The 15684-nt window shown below is 30.0% G+C and overlaps 1 protein-coding gene across 1 annotated transcript; it reads left to right on the top strand.

Moving 5' to 3' along the window:
• Positions 1 to 505: 505 nt before the first annotated feature.
• On the top strand, positions 506 to 7396 carry LOC130450831 (transcription initiation factor TFIID subunit 7). Its single transcript, XM_056789481.1, has 5 exons — positions 506 to 743; positions 4412 to 4855; positions 5249 to 5485; positions 5622 to 5793; positions 6580 to 7396. Exons 1-5 carry the CDS (start codon positions 660 to 662, stop codon positions 6789 to 6791), a joined length of 1149 nt encoding a protein of 382 aa, XP_056645459.1. The 5' UTR covers positions 506 to 659; the 3' UTR covers positions 6792 to 7396.
• Positions 7397 to 15684: the final 8288 nt, after the last annotated feature.

Raw genomic sequence — 15684 nt, 5'->3', positions numbered from 1 at the left:
TACATTCGATTCCATAGTTAGCTATTTTAGAACTATAGAATATAAATGACCCTACTCTATTACGTTATTTCGATAAAAACAAGCTATTCATTATTATTAAAATCCAAACATGTGAATGAAATTATTTGCCAAAATTAGATTGGCAATAAAAGCATAATGGTAAATCATCTTGTAATAATGTTATATTTGATTATTTTCAATAACTACTAAAAACTATGAAGTTACCTTTCTTTTGAGAGCTGTACTTTTTGTAGAGAATCAAATCAAATAATAATAAAATCACCTGAACAAATAAAACTAACAAGTCAAAAGTCAACTATTCCTGAAGCAGATCTTCATAAAACCAAAAAAAACGCGTGTCAGAAGTTGTAAGATCCAGCTGAAATAAATATTTTATGGAAAAAATAAGAATAAGCTCCACAAGGCTACATTTTCCAAATATAGAATATTTCATTTGTTTGTAGATCAACCAGCACATTTAGAAAAGAAGAACTTATCTAGAAACGCTGTCTCTTGTCATTGATGTTAAGAATGATAACACATAGTAAATATAATGTTTATATAGAAGACTTAGTACTGTTACGGATTCATTTATTGATGTCTTGGATTTCAGAAATTTTGGAAAAATATATTAATTCATTGAAAATTAGTAAACAGACATGCATAAATCAGATAGAGGAGACAAGGGAGAAACAGAAGCGCCTCTTGAACTGGAATCACAAATTATACTCCGTCTACCATTGGTATGTACTTGATTATGTTGAAGTAAAATAATGTCAACAGTAAAAAGTAATCTACCAACTACAGTTACTGCCCAAAAAGCAGAAATAAAAAAGTATTTTTTATTCATATTGGCTTAATATCTCCAGAAATTGTTAAGTTTTCTTCTGATTTATTTCAATTTTAAAATGGTTTATGATCTATAAGATTTTCTCATTGAACTACTTACAACCTTAGATACTCTCTTCCCTTCAAATTATTGTCACAATTTTCAATTTATGGTTATTTTGTAAAATTTTTACATCATTATTAAAATGAGTATTATATTTAAATCACATTTTCAAAATAGCTTATTTTGTTGATGCAATATATGTACTATTTTGTATGGTCATAAGGATGCTAGTCTTATCAAATATTACATTTTTAAGGTCGAGTGGTGTAAACGTAAACGATTTTGACAAGTTACTTTTTTTTCTTTTTTATCTTTATGGTAAAAGTTTGTTATAAGATTTTTTGGATCTGAAACCATGGCATCATAATAATGGACATCTTCATTTTATGGTACCCTGAGCAAAAATACCAAAAATAAAAAATTAGTAAACAACCAAAATTTTCAACAAAAATGTATGTTTACATTTACCCCCACACCTTTGGGGCAATTGTAAACATTTATCAGTTGTGCCATACATACTACATATTGGGAAATGGACTAATTGTAAACATTTGAAACTTAGGTTTATTCGAGGGTATATTTTAAGCAGTGCATACTAAATTAAACCAATGTTTACATTTACCCCTAAAAATGCAATAAACTAGCTTTTTTTACTCTTTTATTCAAATATTTATAAAAAGATACAATGTTATTAAAATATGAAACAGGGAAATCATTATAATATTAAAAGCAACATAAAACTGTTAATTTTCCAAAATGGGGACTATTTTTTCAAAGTTGTAATATATTCGTTTCCCCTTCATTTTAATGGTGGGAAAGGGTAATACTCCTATAATCTGGTCTTCACCAATGAAACACATCATTTGACTGAATTTTTGCAAAATTTTGCTTTTGCTTACTTTTTAATCCTACTACCTCTACTTCTCTGTCAACAATATTTTCATTAGAGCATACATATTTGTAGGTAGTTATCTTTCTTTTACCACCCTTCAATTACACAAGTGCAAAACTTCCACATTTTAAATCTAAAACTGGGATTTTTGTTATCGAAATTGGATCTTCATCAGGAACATCTCCTTCTAATGGACTGTCATCATTGCTTAAGCATAGAGAACCTTCACTTTGTTCATCGCTTGAACTCTCAAGGTATGTATTTTGCTTATTCCTTTTTCTGTTCTGATTATTTTTCATTTCTGATGTTCCCTGATTTTCCACTTTTCTTTTGACTGTTTTCTGCTTTGTTTTGGGTGGAGCTTTTAAAGATTTTTTTCCCGAGCCTCTTTAAGCCTCTTCAAATCTTCTTTTGTTGTCAAAACCTCGCCATATGACATTTGTTTTAGCCTTGGAATAACTAATTTCTTTGGAGGTGAATTAGTTTCCTCTATTGTTGATACATTTTCTTTGTTTTATGGAGACTTGAAAAAAAGCTTTTGCAAAGAGGATTCTTAGGAGATCGCATCCTGGTTAATGTCTTTTTCGAAGCCGTCATTTGCTTCCGGTATTTTGTTTACATTGGATATTCCTGGTTTGGGTTCACTCGCCATTTCGGGATTATTTTTCTGAAAGTTGGTCGTACACGTTTCAGTAGTTAGATACTGACAAGATCTTGTGTCATCTTCTTCATTATATATTACTTCTGCAGCATTATCTTTTGCTGTTTTGGATATTATTTATAAATAAGCATCCAACTGCCCTTTTTTAAATGAACTTGTTGGGAATTTTGATTCATCTACGGGAAATTATGTTTGACTTCTTTAAGGCTTGTGACCAAACATCTCCAAGCATTTCTACAAATTGCGATCTTGTAAGACGACCAGTATCTTTTCCCATATTTTTTTTTGCCAAAACTTAATAAGCTTCTTTTCCCAGAATGTTTTAACTGGCCCACAAACACATTTGTCTAGTGGCTGCAGCAAGTTGGTAAGATGACTGGGGAGTTTAATGAGAGTTATATTGTTGGAAATTGCATCTTCAATAATGCTAATACTTATGTGACTGGAGTGGCCGTCATAAATGAGAACAGCTGCTTGCTGGGGATGTGATGTTTTTTCACGGATTTTTTTAACACGAGTAATGAACTTAATGAACCATGTATGAAATTGGGGTTCCTAAATCCATCCGTTCTGCGAGGCTGCATAAAGAGTTTCTGGAAACGTCTTCTCCGATGTCCACCTTGCCTGTACCGCAGCTCCCTTGAATACTATTAATGGTGGAAGAGTTGATCCGTCAGTTCCCATGCAAGCGAGGACGGTTGTTGATTCTCGTCCTGATCCTCCAGAAACCCTTTGTAAGGCTTTTCCCTTTACACCAATAGGGACTGGGGTCGCTTTTAAAACCTGATTCATCAGTGTTAAATATGAAGCAAGTTTTATCCTCTGTGTAAAGATGAAGACGAGTCAAAGTATTTTTTAGCTCTTTATAAAAATCATAAATAACATATGGCCTTCTTGCATCTTGTCTGCATTTTTGGAGGTGTTGCGGCTTTTTGAGGGAACTAAGATCTTTGTGTCGCTTAATAACAGTATAATACCAGTCACTTCTTGGCCTAGGATCAGTAAATGGGGTTTGCAGAATATTTGATTTTACGTACTCCTGAATTAGATTAAGGAGTTCATCCTTGTCACACGGATATCTAGCGTTGGCTCGAGACAACAAATAATCCACAATTTTGTTTTCAGTTTCTTGGTTAAAAACAGTCTTACGCCCCCGGTTTGCCTCAATTGAAGTCTTTCTTCCATTGATTCGTTGCGAGATGACAGCAATTGGTACATGGTAGAATTCAGCTACAACTCGATGGGTCATATTTTTATTTCTCACATCAGAAACAGCATTTGCGAGATCTTCTTTGGTATAAGCCACTCCACTGGTTTTTGGCACATATTTTCGGGGCATCTGAAACAATAATAAATATATTAATATTGAAAAATAATATATTATCTTTGATATTATCAGATATCTTATTGGTTTACATTTACCCCAAAATAGTTTACAATTACCCCATCACCCTATTTTATGGGGTAAATGTAAACAACAAAATAAAATCTTGTTTATATAATGTTTGTACAAGCAGAATCGGCTAAAAAGACATTTTTTTCACAATAAATAAACAAACAGCAATACATACCTTTAAAAAAACAAAACTGCACACTAATCTCACATAACCTTCAAAAGAGAAAAACGTAATTTTTGCAGCACCTTAGGCTAATAATCACAGCAGACTGTAAAGCGTCTAAGAAGCAAATTCGTTTGTATTCATTGACAGAAGGGACAAACCGAAATTTAACAGTGGAAGTCGGCGATTTGGCCGAAACTGAAATCTGATATTGTTTACAATTACCCCTGTTTACATTTACCCCACTCAACCCTACGTTGTAAATGACTTCTTATGAATCAACTATTAGTTTTTATAGCTAGTCTAATTCTCCTATCAAATTAGCACTTAAATAATTGAATCTTGTACAATTAGCTGCAGGTAGATTTAGTTACATTCATCTTATTGCTTCCTTAAAAATGTTCCAGGAACCTTCAAGAGTTTTACGTGAAGCCATTCGAAACAATAGTTCATTAGAAGATAGAGTTACTATCAATATTGAACATGACATGCGTCATGGTGAAGTCAGAGTAGATCATTGGCTGATGTCTGCCAAAGTGGTGGATTTGCCGACAATAGTTGAATCCTTAAAAACTATTGATGGAAAAGGTTTTTATAAAACTGCTGATATATGTCAGATGCTTATTTGTAAAGAAGATGATGACCAGACAACCACAGATGAGGACTCACCTCAGAAAAAGAAAAAAGATTCCAATAAAGTTGATAAGAAATATTTGTGGCCACATGGGATAACACCTCCTGTTAAAAATGTACGAAAACGGCGTTTTAGAAAAACATTAAAGAAAAAATATGTAGAAGCACCTGAAATTGAAAAAGAGGTTAAAAGACTTTTAAGAAGTGATAATGATGCGGTAAGGATAATTATTTAAAATTGATACAGTTGATCTATTCTTCTAAAAACAGAAAATTAATTTGAAAATAAATATACCAAGAAAGATAATTGTAAGGAATTTGGTATAATGTTAGTTTATTCAACAATGATACATCAGTTTTCTTATATAAACAAAAAATTGGCCAATTTGTTGAGTCTTCTGTAAATTTTTCTAGTCAGCCATTTGCAAAACAGTTTCGTAGAGTGTTGGAAGATGTTTTTTTCAAATTGTGTCAGCAGAAAATATTCTGCATTTGTATGTCTGTCAAGGATATAAGCTGATTGGGAATTTTCATTAAAATCTTCCGAATTTCTTTTTTATTTCAGCACCAGATAATTTGACAATATAATATTCCATATTATTTGTTCACAGGTAAGTGTAAAATGGGAAGTAATAAATGAAGAAGATGAAAACAAAGTAAATAAAGGGACTGTTGTAAAGAAAGATCCATCAGAACCCATAAAAAATGTTGCCGAACATGAAATATTTGGAGGTGCTGTTAGTGACTCAGAAGATGAAGATGCACATCTTAATGTACTAGATGTTTTGGATGAAAATAGTCAAAATTCAGGAGAAGACAGCCATCTTACAGATTCTAATTCAGTTCTGGTATGTACTATTTTCAATTAGAAACTCCTACCCACAAATACTGTTACTTCTTTGTAATATGGATAATTTATTATGTTCATTATCTATCTTAGGGACAAGTTTAATGAATAAATTTCTAGCTCATGATATTTTTTAGAATAATTCAGCAGAATCTAAGCTACCAACAGAATTTACTAGTGATATGTTTAGAGAGATTGATCAATCTCCAAATTTAATGCAAGAAATGGATTATTATCCACAATCATCTTCAAGCAACTCATATTCGGATGCATACTTGAGAGCACCTGAGAACAAAGGGAATCTTAGAGGTAATATTGTGTTTCAGCATATTAAATTAATGACAAAAGTTACTAAATGCAATAATTCAGTGAGTCTTTTTTTTTTGTCAATTGTTTGGTCAAAGAACGGGGCTTATAGTTGTAAATTAGAGTTTAAAATACAAATGAATAATAAATAAATACATTGTTTTGATCTTGATTTCAAATCTTTTCAGGGCTTCTTGTCAAAAATAAAATGTATCATATTTCCTGTTTATATTGTAAATTTGAGGGTGATGAGGTGATGCCAACTGGTAAACATAAATATGATAGCTCTCAATGTTCCTTTTGCTTTAATGCTTATCTTGTCTCAAATATTTGACTGATAAAACTTTTTTCAATATTTGCCTTTCATCCTCTTTAGGCAATGATCTTAAATTCCATGTTATGTTTTGAAAGTTTAGAAACTGTCATATTCTTGTGTCTTTCAATGATTCTCATGTGGTTTGAGAAAGAATCAAATGTATTCAATTTGAACATCATGATGTCCCAAATGAATAATCTAGTAATTATTCATGCAACAGTACAATTTGCTATAACTGAGATTTATGACTAATTTTATAGAGATCTCGAATATCAATAAATAACCTACCTCAACATATACAATTGAAAATATGAAATTACACTTATACTGTGTTTCACATTTAGCAAAAAAATTGATAAATAACTTATATTCAACTTCCAGTGCCATTTTCAATTGATATTTTTCTATTATACTATTAAATTTTATTTACTAGTTTTTCTTGTCAGGATGGAAATTGAATTAATTTTTTTTAGTGAGCGTTCAAGCCAGACTTGACGAAATAGAATTAGAAATAGCAGACTTGAAAGATAAGAGACAACAACAGGAAACAAAAATTGAAAATATAGAAAATTTGGCGCTAAGACAGAGATTCCAAGATATGTCGGAAAGTTTGTTACAAGAACAGATTGAAAAAGAACAAGAGAAATATGATCTTCTGGAATTATTAAAACAAAGTATGGATTGAACATTCGGGTTGTACATCTCAATAATAAAGCTTCTATTATTAGTATTTGATGTATATATGGAATATTTCTCTTTATATTTGACTAGTCTCTTATTCAAAATGACTTGATCTCATTTAAGAAGTTTCTCTTCTCAAATGGTTACTTTTTGGGTGTTTTATTAAGAAGGGCAGAAGATTGTTTGTGCAAAAATAATTTACAGAATCGTGTTATTAGGAAGAGCAATTTTAAAATGTTTTTTTTCTTTTTATTGTGTCCAATTTTGAAATAATATATAGGGTAATTCGGAAGTTAAAATGAACTTTGCTAAATTTAGTATATATCAGTCACAAAGTGTAGAAGATGTATTGAATATAGGATATTTGGAAACATCAAATTGGTTTATCTTTATGTCCATTTCTGATGAAACACCCTGTATAATATTACATTTTTATACGGATAGTTTTATAATTTAAATTATAAGTCAAATCAAATATTTTTAATTTATAATAATTCATTAAATGTATATTGTAATAAACATATTTATGTAACTTTATTTATAAAATATGTACCACTTTTTACAGTAACTAAAAATTATATTTTTATTTTATTAAAGAATTATAGTTGTTTGAGTGTTTTACTTCAACCTATTTATTAATATTTCTTAAAAAGTGTTGTATTAATACTTTGTTTCCTACCTAATTTGAAATAAATTCAATTTTCGTAATTTGTCAACCAGCTACTCTCTATAGTGATTCTAAAGTTGCTAAAATTTTGTTATTATCACGCCAGAGCTCAAAATCAATTTAATTTGGAATGTAAAATTAAATTTCTGGCACCTTCAATTTTGAATACTTTGTTTAGAACTACTACACCAACATTCGCATTAACACTGTCTGATTTTTCAAGCATTCCTTTAACATCCTGAAAAAGGACCAGATAGTGTATTCAGTGTAATAAAATGTTCAGGTAATGGAATATTTACCTGATCTTGAGTACGCCCAAATAGAAAAAGGTTCATGAAAATTAGTGCCAAAAAGTTTTTTATTATATAATATGAAACTAGAGGAATTCAATGGATGTGTATAACATAAAAATCTAGTTCAAGATTTTCTGTACAAAATCAATTGTTTTTCTCACATTACTTCCAATTACAGTTACTTTTTTGGATGGATAAGTAATGCATTAAACTTTTTGGGAGTTTAATTTTGCAGAATATAAGGAGTTTTTTCATGGTGATATTTGTTATCTTGTAAAGACAAGATATTTAAATTTGTTCGGATACACACCATGCTAAGGTTAGGTATTGTGAAAAATATTTACTCGTTATATTAACTGCTCCTAGATAAAATTTGGTACAGAATTATGTCCTATTCTAGAGCGGATAGAACGTTCATAAGTAAGGGCTTTATATACACATTTTTTATAATCTGAATTATAATGGAGATCAAATCCTTTTAGGGAGTTAGCGAGAATGTTTTAATATCTGCCAAACGCTTTTAATTATGGAGCTCATATTTGGGAGTGACTATAAGACATTACAATCAATATTTATGTGTTACCACTATCCCATCCCTTCTGAATACAGGGTTTTTCCATAAGATATCATCTTTTGATTGGTGGTTATATTGAATTTCGTTTGAATTTTATAAATTTGTTATGTTTTGCAAGAAATTGGTTTTGGTATATTCTCATTTCTTGTAGTTTACGTATGCTGTCTTCTGTACTGTTGAAAATAAGATTAGAGGGTTACTAAATATTTTTATTATTGAGATTTTCATATTTTCTGTATTTAATTGCTCCAGTTTTTTCTTATTAATACATTTATTGTAACTAATATTGGCCTTCTCTCTCGATTATCACCCTTGAATATACTTTATATGTTGAATATTTCATTTAATGAGCACTGCTGACTTTTTTATGTCGATTTAAAACTTTTTTGATTACGGGTTGGGATATTTTACTATTAATAACAATAGTTACAGTATAATATTTAATCAACATCAATATTACATCACATGCATATAGAATTATACATTAACTAATAACAGTTATAAATAACTAGTCATTTTAACAAATAAGATGCCTTAACGGCTGTTATGGACATTGACACTTACATGGTTATTTTAACACACCATAGATGTGTTTTCTCACATTAACGTAACGAGTATGGTTAAAGTTTTATTGGACAACAAATAAGATTTCTACATATGCATTGAGTAGACAATTTAGATCACAAAATATACATATACCTATTTAATAAAGTCAACAATTCGGTTTGAATATATTATTCATATTAGTTTGGTTCTCTTCGATTTATCACTAGACACTTGTTTTTAATTGGATGGGACAAAAACGAAGTAAATTGAAAATAGCATTTACATATATTTTTGTTCCATCTGAAACCTGGCCTAGAATATGAAACGAAAGTATTTGTTAGTTTTTTGCATTTTACCAAAAATTTTATTATTTTTTTATTATATTTTTATTATATTTATTTATTATATTTGATTAAGATTCATCCACTGACCTAAATACAATTTTATTGATAATCAGAATTTCCAGAAGCAAATCAAATTTACGGAATATTATTAGATTATTTATGCTTTTGATTTATTATTCGGTTGCTCCTAATAATGAAGTATTCTAGCGTGTGGTAATCTGTTTGTTCCTATACATATGAAGAGCAACGGGGAAAAACGAGTCCAATTTTTTGCCAAATTCAGATTACCACCGGAACCGTTTGATTATTACAAGTAGTTTTCAACTGTACTATCATTTAGGCGAGAGAGATCATCATAGTCACTGAGTTTTACTCAGTGAGTTATAACAGTCAAAAGATTGGAACTAACGAGGAAGAACGATCATAGTTCATGCGCTGACGGGCAATGACGATCAAGGTTAATCGTGTCAAAGTGTATGTGTGAAGGAAGCATATTGTTATACTCTGAATAAAACATATAAAAAACAACATTTTTCAAATCTATTTAGCGCCACTATGCCCTGCACTATTATAAGAAATAATAAAAAGCAAAAAGGATCAATACATTAATTTAGAAAAATATTCAAAGAATGTTATTTTAGAACAATAAAGAAGGATCTGTGACGCGCCAGAAAAGAATCAAACAAAAAACGTAGATATTCAGTAAGTTTTGAAAAAGATAGTGGCGGTCCGTTCATTAATCTAATCTTTTATAATCAGGAACACTTCCCTTTTAAAAAAATTACGAATTTAAACAATTTTAAGGTTACTCAGCTCATTTCACGTGTTTGAAATGTTTCATAATAATAGTTTTTTCTTTTTTACTTTCATTTCTCGGCCTATATGAATGATTTCAAAATTTTGTTGCAATTTACATTTCATCCTTCATGTTCCAGATTTAGATTCCTTATGAATCAAAATATTGTTATCCGTAAAACAGACTATGCTCTTAATTATGTGTGTTTTAGAAAGTCATTGTGACGTCTAGGTTTTGGTGAAGATCCCTTAACGAAAGTAAATATATTCAAAGAACAGAACTGTACTATATTACTCGAATAATAACTTCACGTTACTGCATCTGGTGTCTTGACATAATAATTTTTTTTTGTTCGATGAACTAAGTCACTTTTTATACATTACTTATTTCATCGTTTATATCAAAATTTTTGGTAATTTACAAATAAAATTTTATTATAAGAAGAAATATATTAAAAATTTATTTATCTACTAATTCACCACATAGAATATATTTTAAGGCCATAAAAATAAGTTGTATAGATTTGAGCGTCTGTAAATTTTATTTTAAGGCCGCATATTAAGGGTACAATAGAAATAGTTTGGTCCAATGTAATATTGACCCGTTAAAACACTTTAGTTCCATATTTTTTTCCAGATATACTTTTAAGAATTTTTATTCACTAATAAAATACATATGTAATATATACCTTTCGTTTAAGTAGTTCAAATTTAAACTTATCTACAGATAATAGGGCCTGAAAAGGTAAATTTTTCCCATATAAATACATATATCAAAAATTAAATTTTAGGTTCTTATGATACAAATCGTTCAAAAATATATTTCTGTATTTTTTTACTAGAGACTAGATTCAAAGAAAATTTTTAAATAAAATAGTGTCTGTAGTTGGGTGACTATTAAGTGTGTAATAAATAAATGTTCGATTTTAAGTTACTGAATGTGTTGAATTCTCCTTTTCCAAGGAAATGTAGAGTAAGGAACCGCTATAAGACGCATGACTTCATTTGTTCTACTAATTTGGAATTAATAAATATTGGAATTAACGCCGTGTTTGTAGGGCTTTACATATTAAAAAAATATTACATTAATATAGAATGCAAATTTAAACTCTCTCAGCACTCAATTGCTTTTTACTGATTTTACTAATTTACTGATGCATGGGATTGTTCAAAGTACAACTATGAAAATTTATTAATTACATATTCATCTAACAAAATTAGATTATCATTCTATTAGGATAATTCTTACTTATAAGTTGTATTAGCTAGAAAAATCATTATCAAAAAAAAATTTTCGACCAGTTTCTGTGAAATAACTCATCATTTATAGATATAACTGCCTAAAATGTTAACTATCTATGTCATTTACGATTTTATTTGCTTAGACTTTACTTTTAAGAGCCCTTTAAACGATGGACAAGTTTAAATTCGATATTTTGAGAAAACTATTTTTTATATTAGGGCGGGTCAATAAGTACGCGACTTTACTGCCTCTGAACTGAAAGGACAACACTGCATCAGTCAACAAATATCACTCATTTAATTCCTGCCAAAATTTTGAACAAGCTAGAAAAAGTGAAATTCGTAAACTTATTAAACGTTATTTGTTGCGGCAAAAACCATCACTCAAAGCTAAGCATGATAAATACTATGGGAAATCTGCAGCATCAATTTTAATAGTGATAAAGTACTTAGTTTATTGAATATAATTATGGTCGGTCAAGCAGGGAAGATACTGAACGCTCTAGTCTAGATATATCACTTGGTGTCTCTATACCTGAAACAAATTGACCGATCGGAGATTGAAAATGTGAGAGGTTGTGGAAGCCATGACATATTACATGGCTGGGTGTATTGAAGATGGGTTTCGCATTTGCTTAAAATTGACTGTTTAAACAGAACTTTGCAGGCTATGTAGATGATATCACACATTTTGATGACCTTGATAAATATTATTTTTTTCAGAAACAGACAAAGAGCTCGAAAGAGAATTTTTTGCGCAAAAGCTGTTTTTCATTTTGTTATTGACCCGCTCATGTATAAATTGTTATAATTAAAATCTGAGCAAATCTTGAAATAGTTCAAAGCTTGCTTAAATGCAAAAAACTACATGTTTTAGATTCAGTCAAGATAAGTACAAATTTAGATCAACAATTAACTCTAGTTTTCAAAGATTTAGATATTCAGATGAATAAATACATTTGTTACTATTTAGAATATATTTAATTTTCATATATAGGTACGCTTTCATGTGAAAACAATACAGTCCACTATTTTCAGTTTACATAATACATGTAGGTATATTATTACGACGACTTCTATGAAAATATCATATGAAAATTTGAAATTTCTTTGGCTATACGAAAATTAAATAAAGTTAAATCTGATTTGAATTGCTTAATTTTTAAGTGAAAGTGATTCTGAAATTTTGTAAGATCTGAGAAAATAAAAATAAGGCGAAAAGTTTTTTAATACACAAGGCACATTGACTGCTGCTTCTAGAAGCTACACACAGACATTTATTAAACATTTATATATTAGGACAATATATTACTGGTACTGGTATCTAACGGCCAGATAACTATTTCAACTTAGCTTGGTTACTGTTCTAAAAAATAGAAATATGAAAGGTTTTCCGGCATTGTACACGAATTGTTCCGCATATTCTAAGGTAGTAAACACTAGAATGTAAGTACAAATAGTTGCAGTGTTAAACTTTGAAAATTGAAAAAAATTGCATCTCCAAAATTAGGGATAAAAACAAGAAACAGTTCAGCAGTTTCAACTTAAAGCATAGTATCCTTTTCTGCGATACTTTTCTACATAATTAAGATGTATTCAATCGATAGGTATATTTTGGAACCTATTTAAGTACAATTGCAGTTCCAGGGATTTTTTTTCTCACAATTTCTCTCACTATATTTATATTACTAAATATTTGTTATATTCATATTCATTAATATTAGAAGCGAATTATACTGTCCATCCAAGAAACGACCAGGAGTTTATTAAATTTTATTAAATAATATATATGCAAATAATATAGAATAATAATCAATTTAAAAACGTGAACAATATGTTTGCATGATATGAATCAAAAATATATACAGCTCACCAAAAGTTTACCTCCACGTAATTTATTTCAAGTGTTATTACTCTGTAAAAATCTTACTATTTAGTTTGCAGTCTTTCAGGTAGTTCATAGATTGCCGTTAGTGAACTTTGAGAATCTGTTATTATGAGGATATTCTTGAATCCAATTTTCTGAAATTCCTCGAGTGCTTCTAGAACGGCAAACAGTATAAAGGATTTCGACAGGTTTTCGGAGTAGAAAGCGGCTTCTGCTTCATTCTAATTTTTTAAAGCATCTGTGTATACTTTATAAAAGTTGTCATATTTACTCAAGGTTTTTAGGAATCCTTGTTTTATTACGTTTGTTGTAGGGAGGGGTATTGCCCATGGGGGGGGGGGGGGGGTTAGCATTTATTGATGATATATCATAGATATTTGGAAGTTGCAGATTCATATTGGATAGATATATGTGATAAAAAGGAGGAGTAGTTGAGTTGGTTGAGAAGGTTGAGAAGGATTTCTAGTATTTGATAATACAGTGACCGTACGAGATGCTCAGATATTGTCTTCGGTAAGAAAGTGGTAGCTCCCCAGTTTCTTTGATTAAACTTTGTATGGGACTTGTACGATGGGCACCCAAAGAAACGCGGAGTGCTGTATTCTGAATAACTTCCAGTGACTGTAGAACAGTTTTTCTAGCAGAGTTGTATACGATTACTTCGTAGTCAAGTTTGGATTTTATCAATGATTTGTATATATGTAGTAAACTTGAGTAGTCTGCACCCCAGTTTTTGAGTGCTAGTGACCTTAGTAGGTTAATTGCAGGCTGGAATTTTTTCTGCAATGTTAGAATATGTGTTTCCCATGTTAATTTTTGATCAAGTATCCTTCCTAGGTGTTTACTTCTTTGACATATTCTAACTTTTCTTCATAAACATAAAGTTTAGGGCTGGAGTTGAGTTCTTCTTGAGAAACATATCACTTTTGTTTTCGATGTATTGAATCGCCACCCACTTGTTTTTGACCAATGGTCTATTGTGGCTATTGTTGGTTCAATGCTCTTATGCGTTGTTGTCATATTTTTTCCTCCGCAATAAATTACTGCTTATAATCTGCATTTTACTGGTGATTTACAGTTTGCAATAATCGAATTTATCGTTATGAGAAATAATGTTGTACTGAGATTCGACACTTGTAGTATACCATTTTCTTGTGTCTTCAACTGGGAGTATATTCCATCTACTCGCACTTGATACTGGCGATGTTCTAGGAAGTTAGAGATGTATTTCAATTTGTTGCCTCGTATAGACCAGTTGTAGAGTGTTTTAATTATTGAGTATTTCCAGACTGTATCGTATGCTTTACGAATATCAAAAAATATTCTGATGCAGTGTTATTTTATTGTAAAAACCTCGTGTATGACCGATTTTTCCGGAAGCCACACTGTTCGGGTATTATTAATTTTTCTGATTCCAGATGCTATAGAAGTCTTTTGTTAATTATCTTCTCAAGAACTTTACCCATGGTACATGTAGATGATATTAGACCACAAATTTAAAATGTAACTTTTTGATTGTTTGTAAAATCCTTGATACTACAATGAGTAGGTACCAACGAATTAGACACGTAATTAGACCGTTGAAGTTTTTCAAATTTTTAGTCAAGTGGTGACTATTGAGATTGGTATTATAAGACTTTACAAAATATATAAATGGCAATGGAGGCTAATTAAAAGTTGTTTTATTTTTAAAATTTGAAAAAATACATTTCGTGATTTGTATTGGGCATATATTTTCAATTTAGTATTATAAATTGGGTCTAATGTTTATATCTTCTATGATTCACCCGTTTTTATTAGAACCATTATAAAATTATATTATTTAGATAATTTTTCTCTATAAGAAGCCATAATCGATGAAACATTGAATTTAAAACACAAAGTTTCTTTTCCCAAATTTACTGTTCTTTTCTAATACATCATTTTTTTTGGGAGTATTTGTGGGGTAATTATTGAATGAAAAGTTACATTTATGTAAAATTATTACCGTAATCAATTATTCAGATGAACCAAGAATTTTTGTGTCTTATTCTCATTTAATAGGCGGATTTTGGCCGTTCGAACTTTGGCAACATTACCGAACAGGTGAGTTGTTAACTGGTTAAACTGCGTTATTAAATTTTTCAACAGCGCAATTCTTCTTCTGTCCGCTTCTCTAGCTCTTAGCCTGCAAGATATTTTGTCGAAAGACTTATCGGTCTCAAGATGTCAACATTTCTAGTATTAATTCTATTTAGGAGTTCCTTTTCCATCCTGTGGATCAGGATTTGAGATGATACAATAGATAACCGAATGAGTGTGTCAATTTATGAATAAATACGAATTATAGTTTCTTATTATTATAGGATCAACCTTTCATCTGGTAAAGTTTGGAATACTAGATAATAAACAATTGTTTTGAAAGTCTTTAAAATGTTGGCAGTGTCAGTACACGAAAAATGCGAAAACCAGTGGTTTATTGGTATAATTTTTTTATTAGCTAGATCCAAATGAGATGTAACGATAGGTTTTCTGTATATTTTTTCAATTTCATACTATTTTTTAAATT

Source organism: Diorhabda sublineata, chromosome X (genome assembly GCF_026230105.1).
Source record: "Diorhabda sublineata isolate icDioSubl1.1 chromosome X, icDioSubl1.1, whole genome shotgun sequence".
Lineage (NCBI taxonomy): Eukaryota > Metazoa > Arthropoda > Insecta > Coleoptera > Chrysomelidae > Diorhabda > Diorhabda sublineata.
This window is presented reverse-complemented; position numbering and strand designations above follow the sequence as displayed.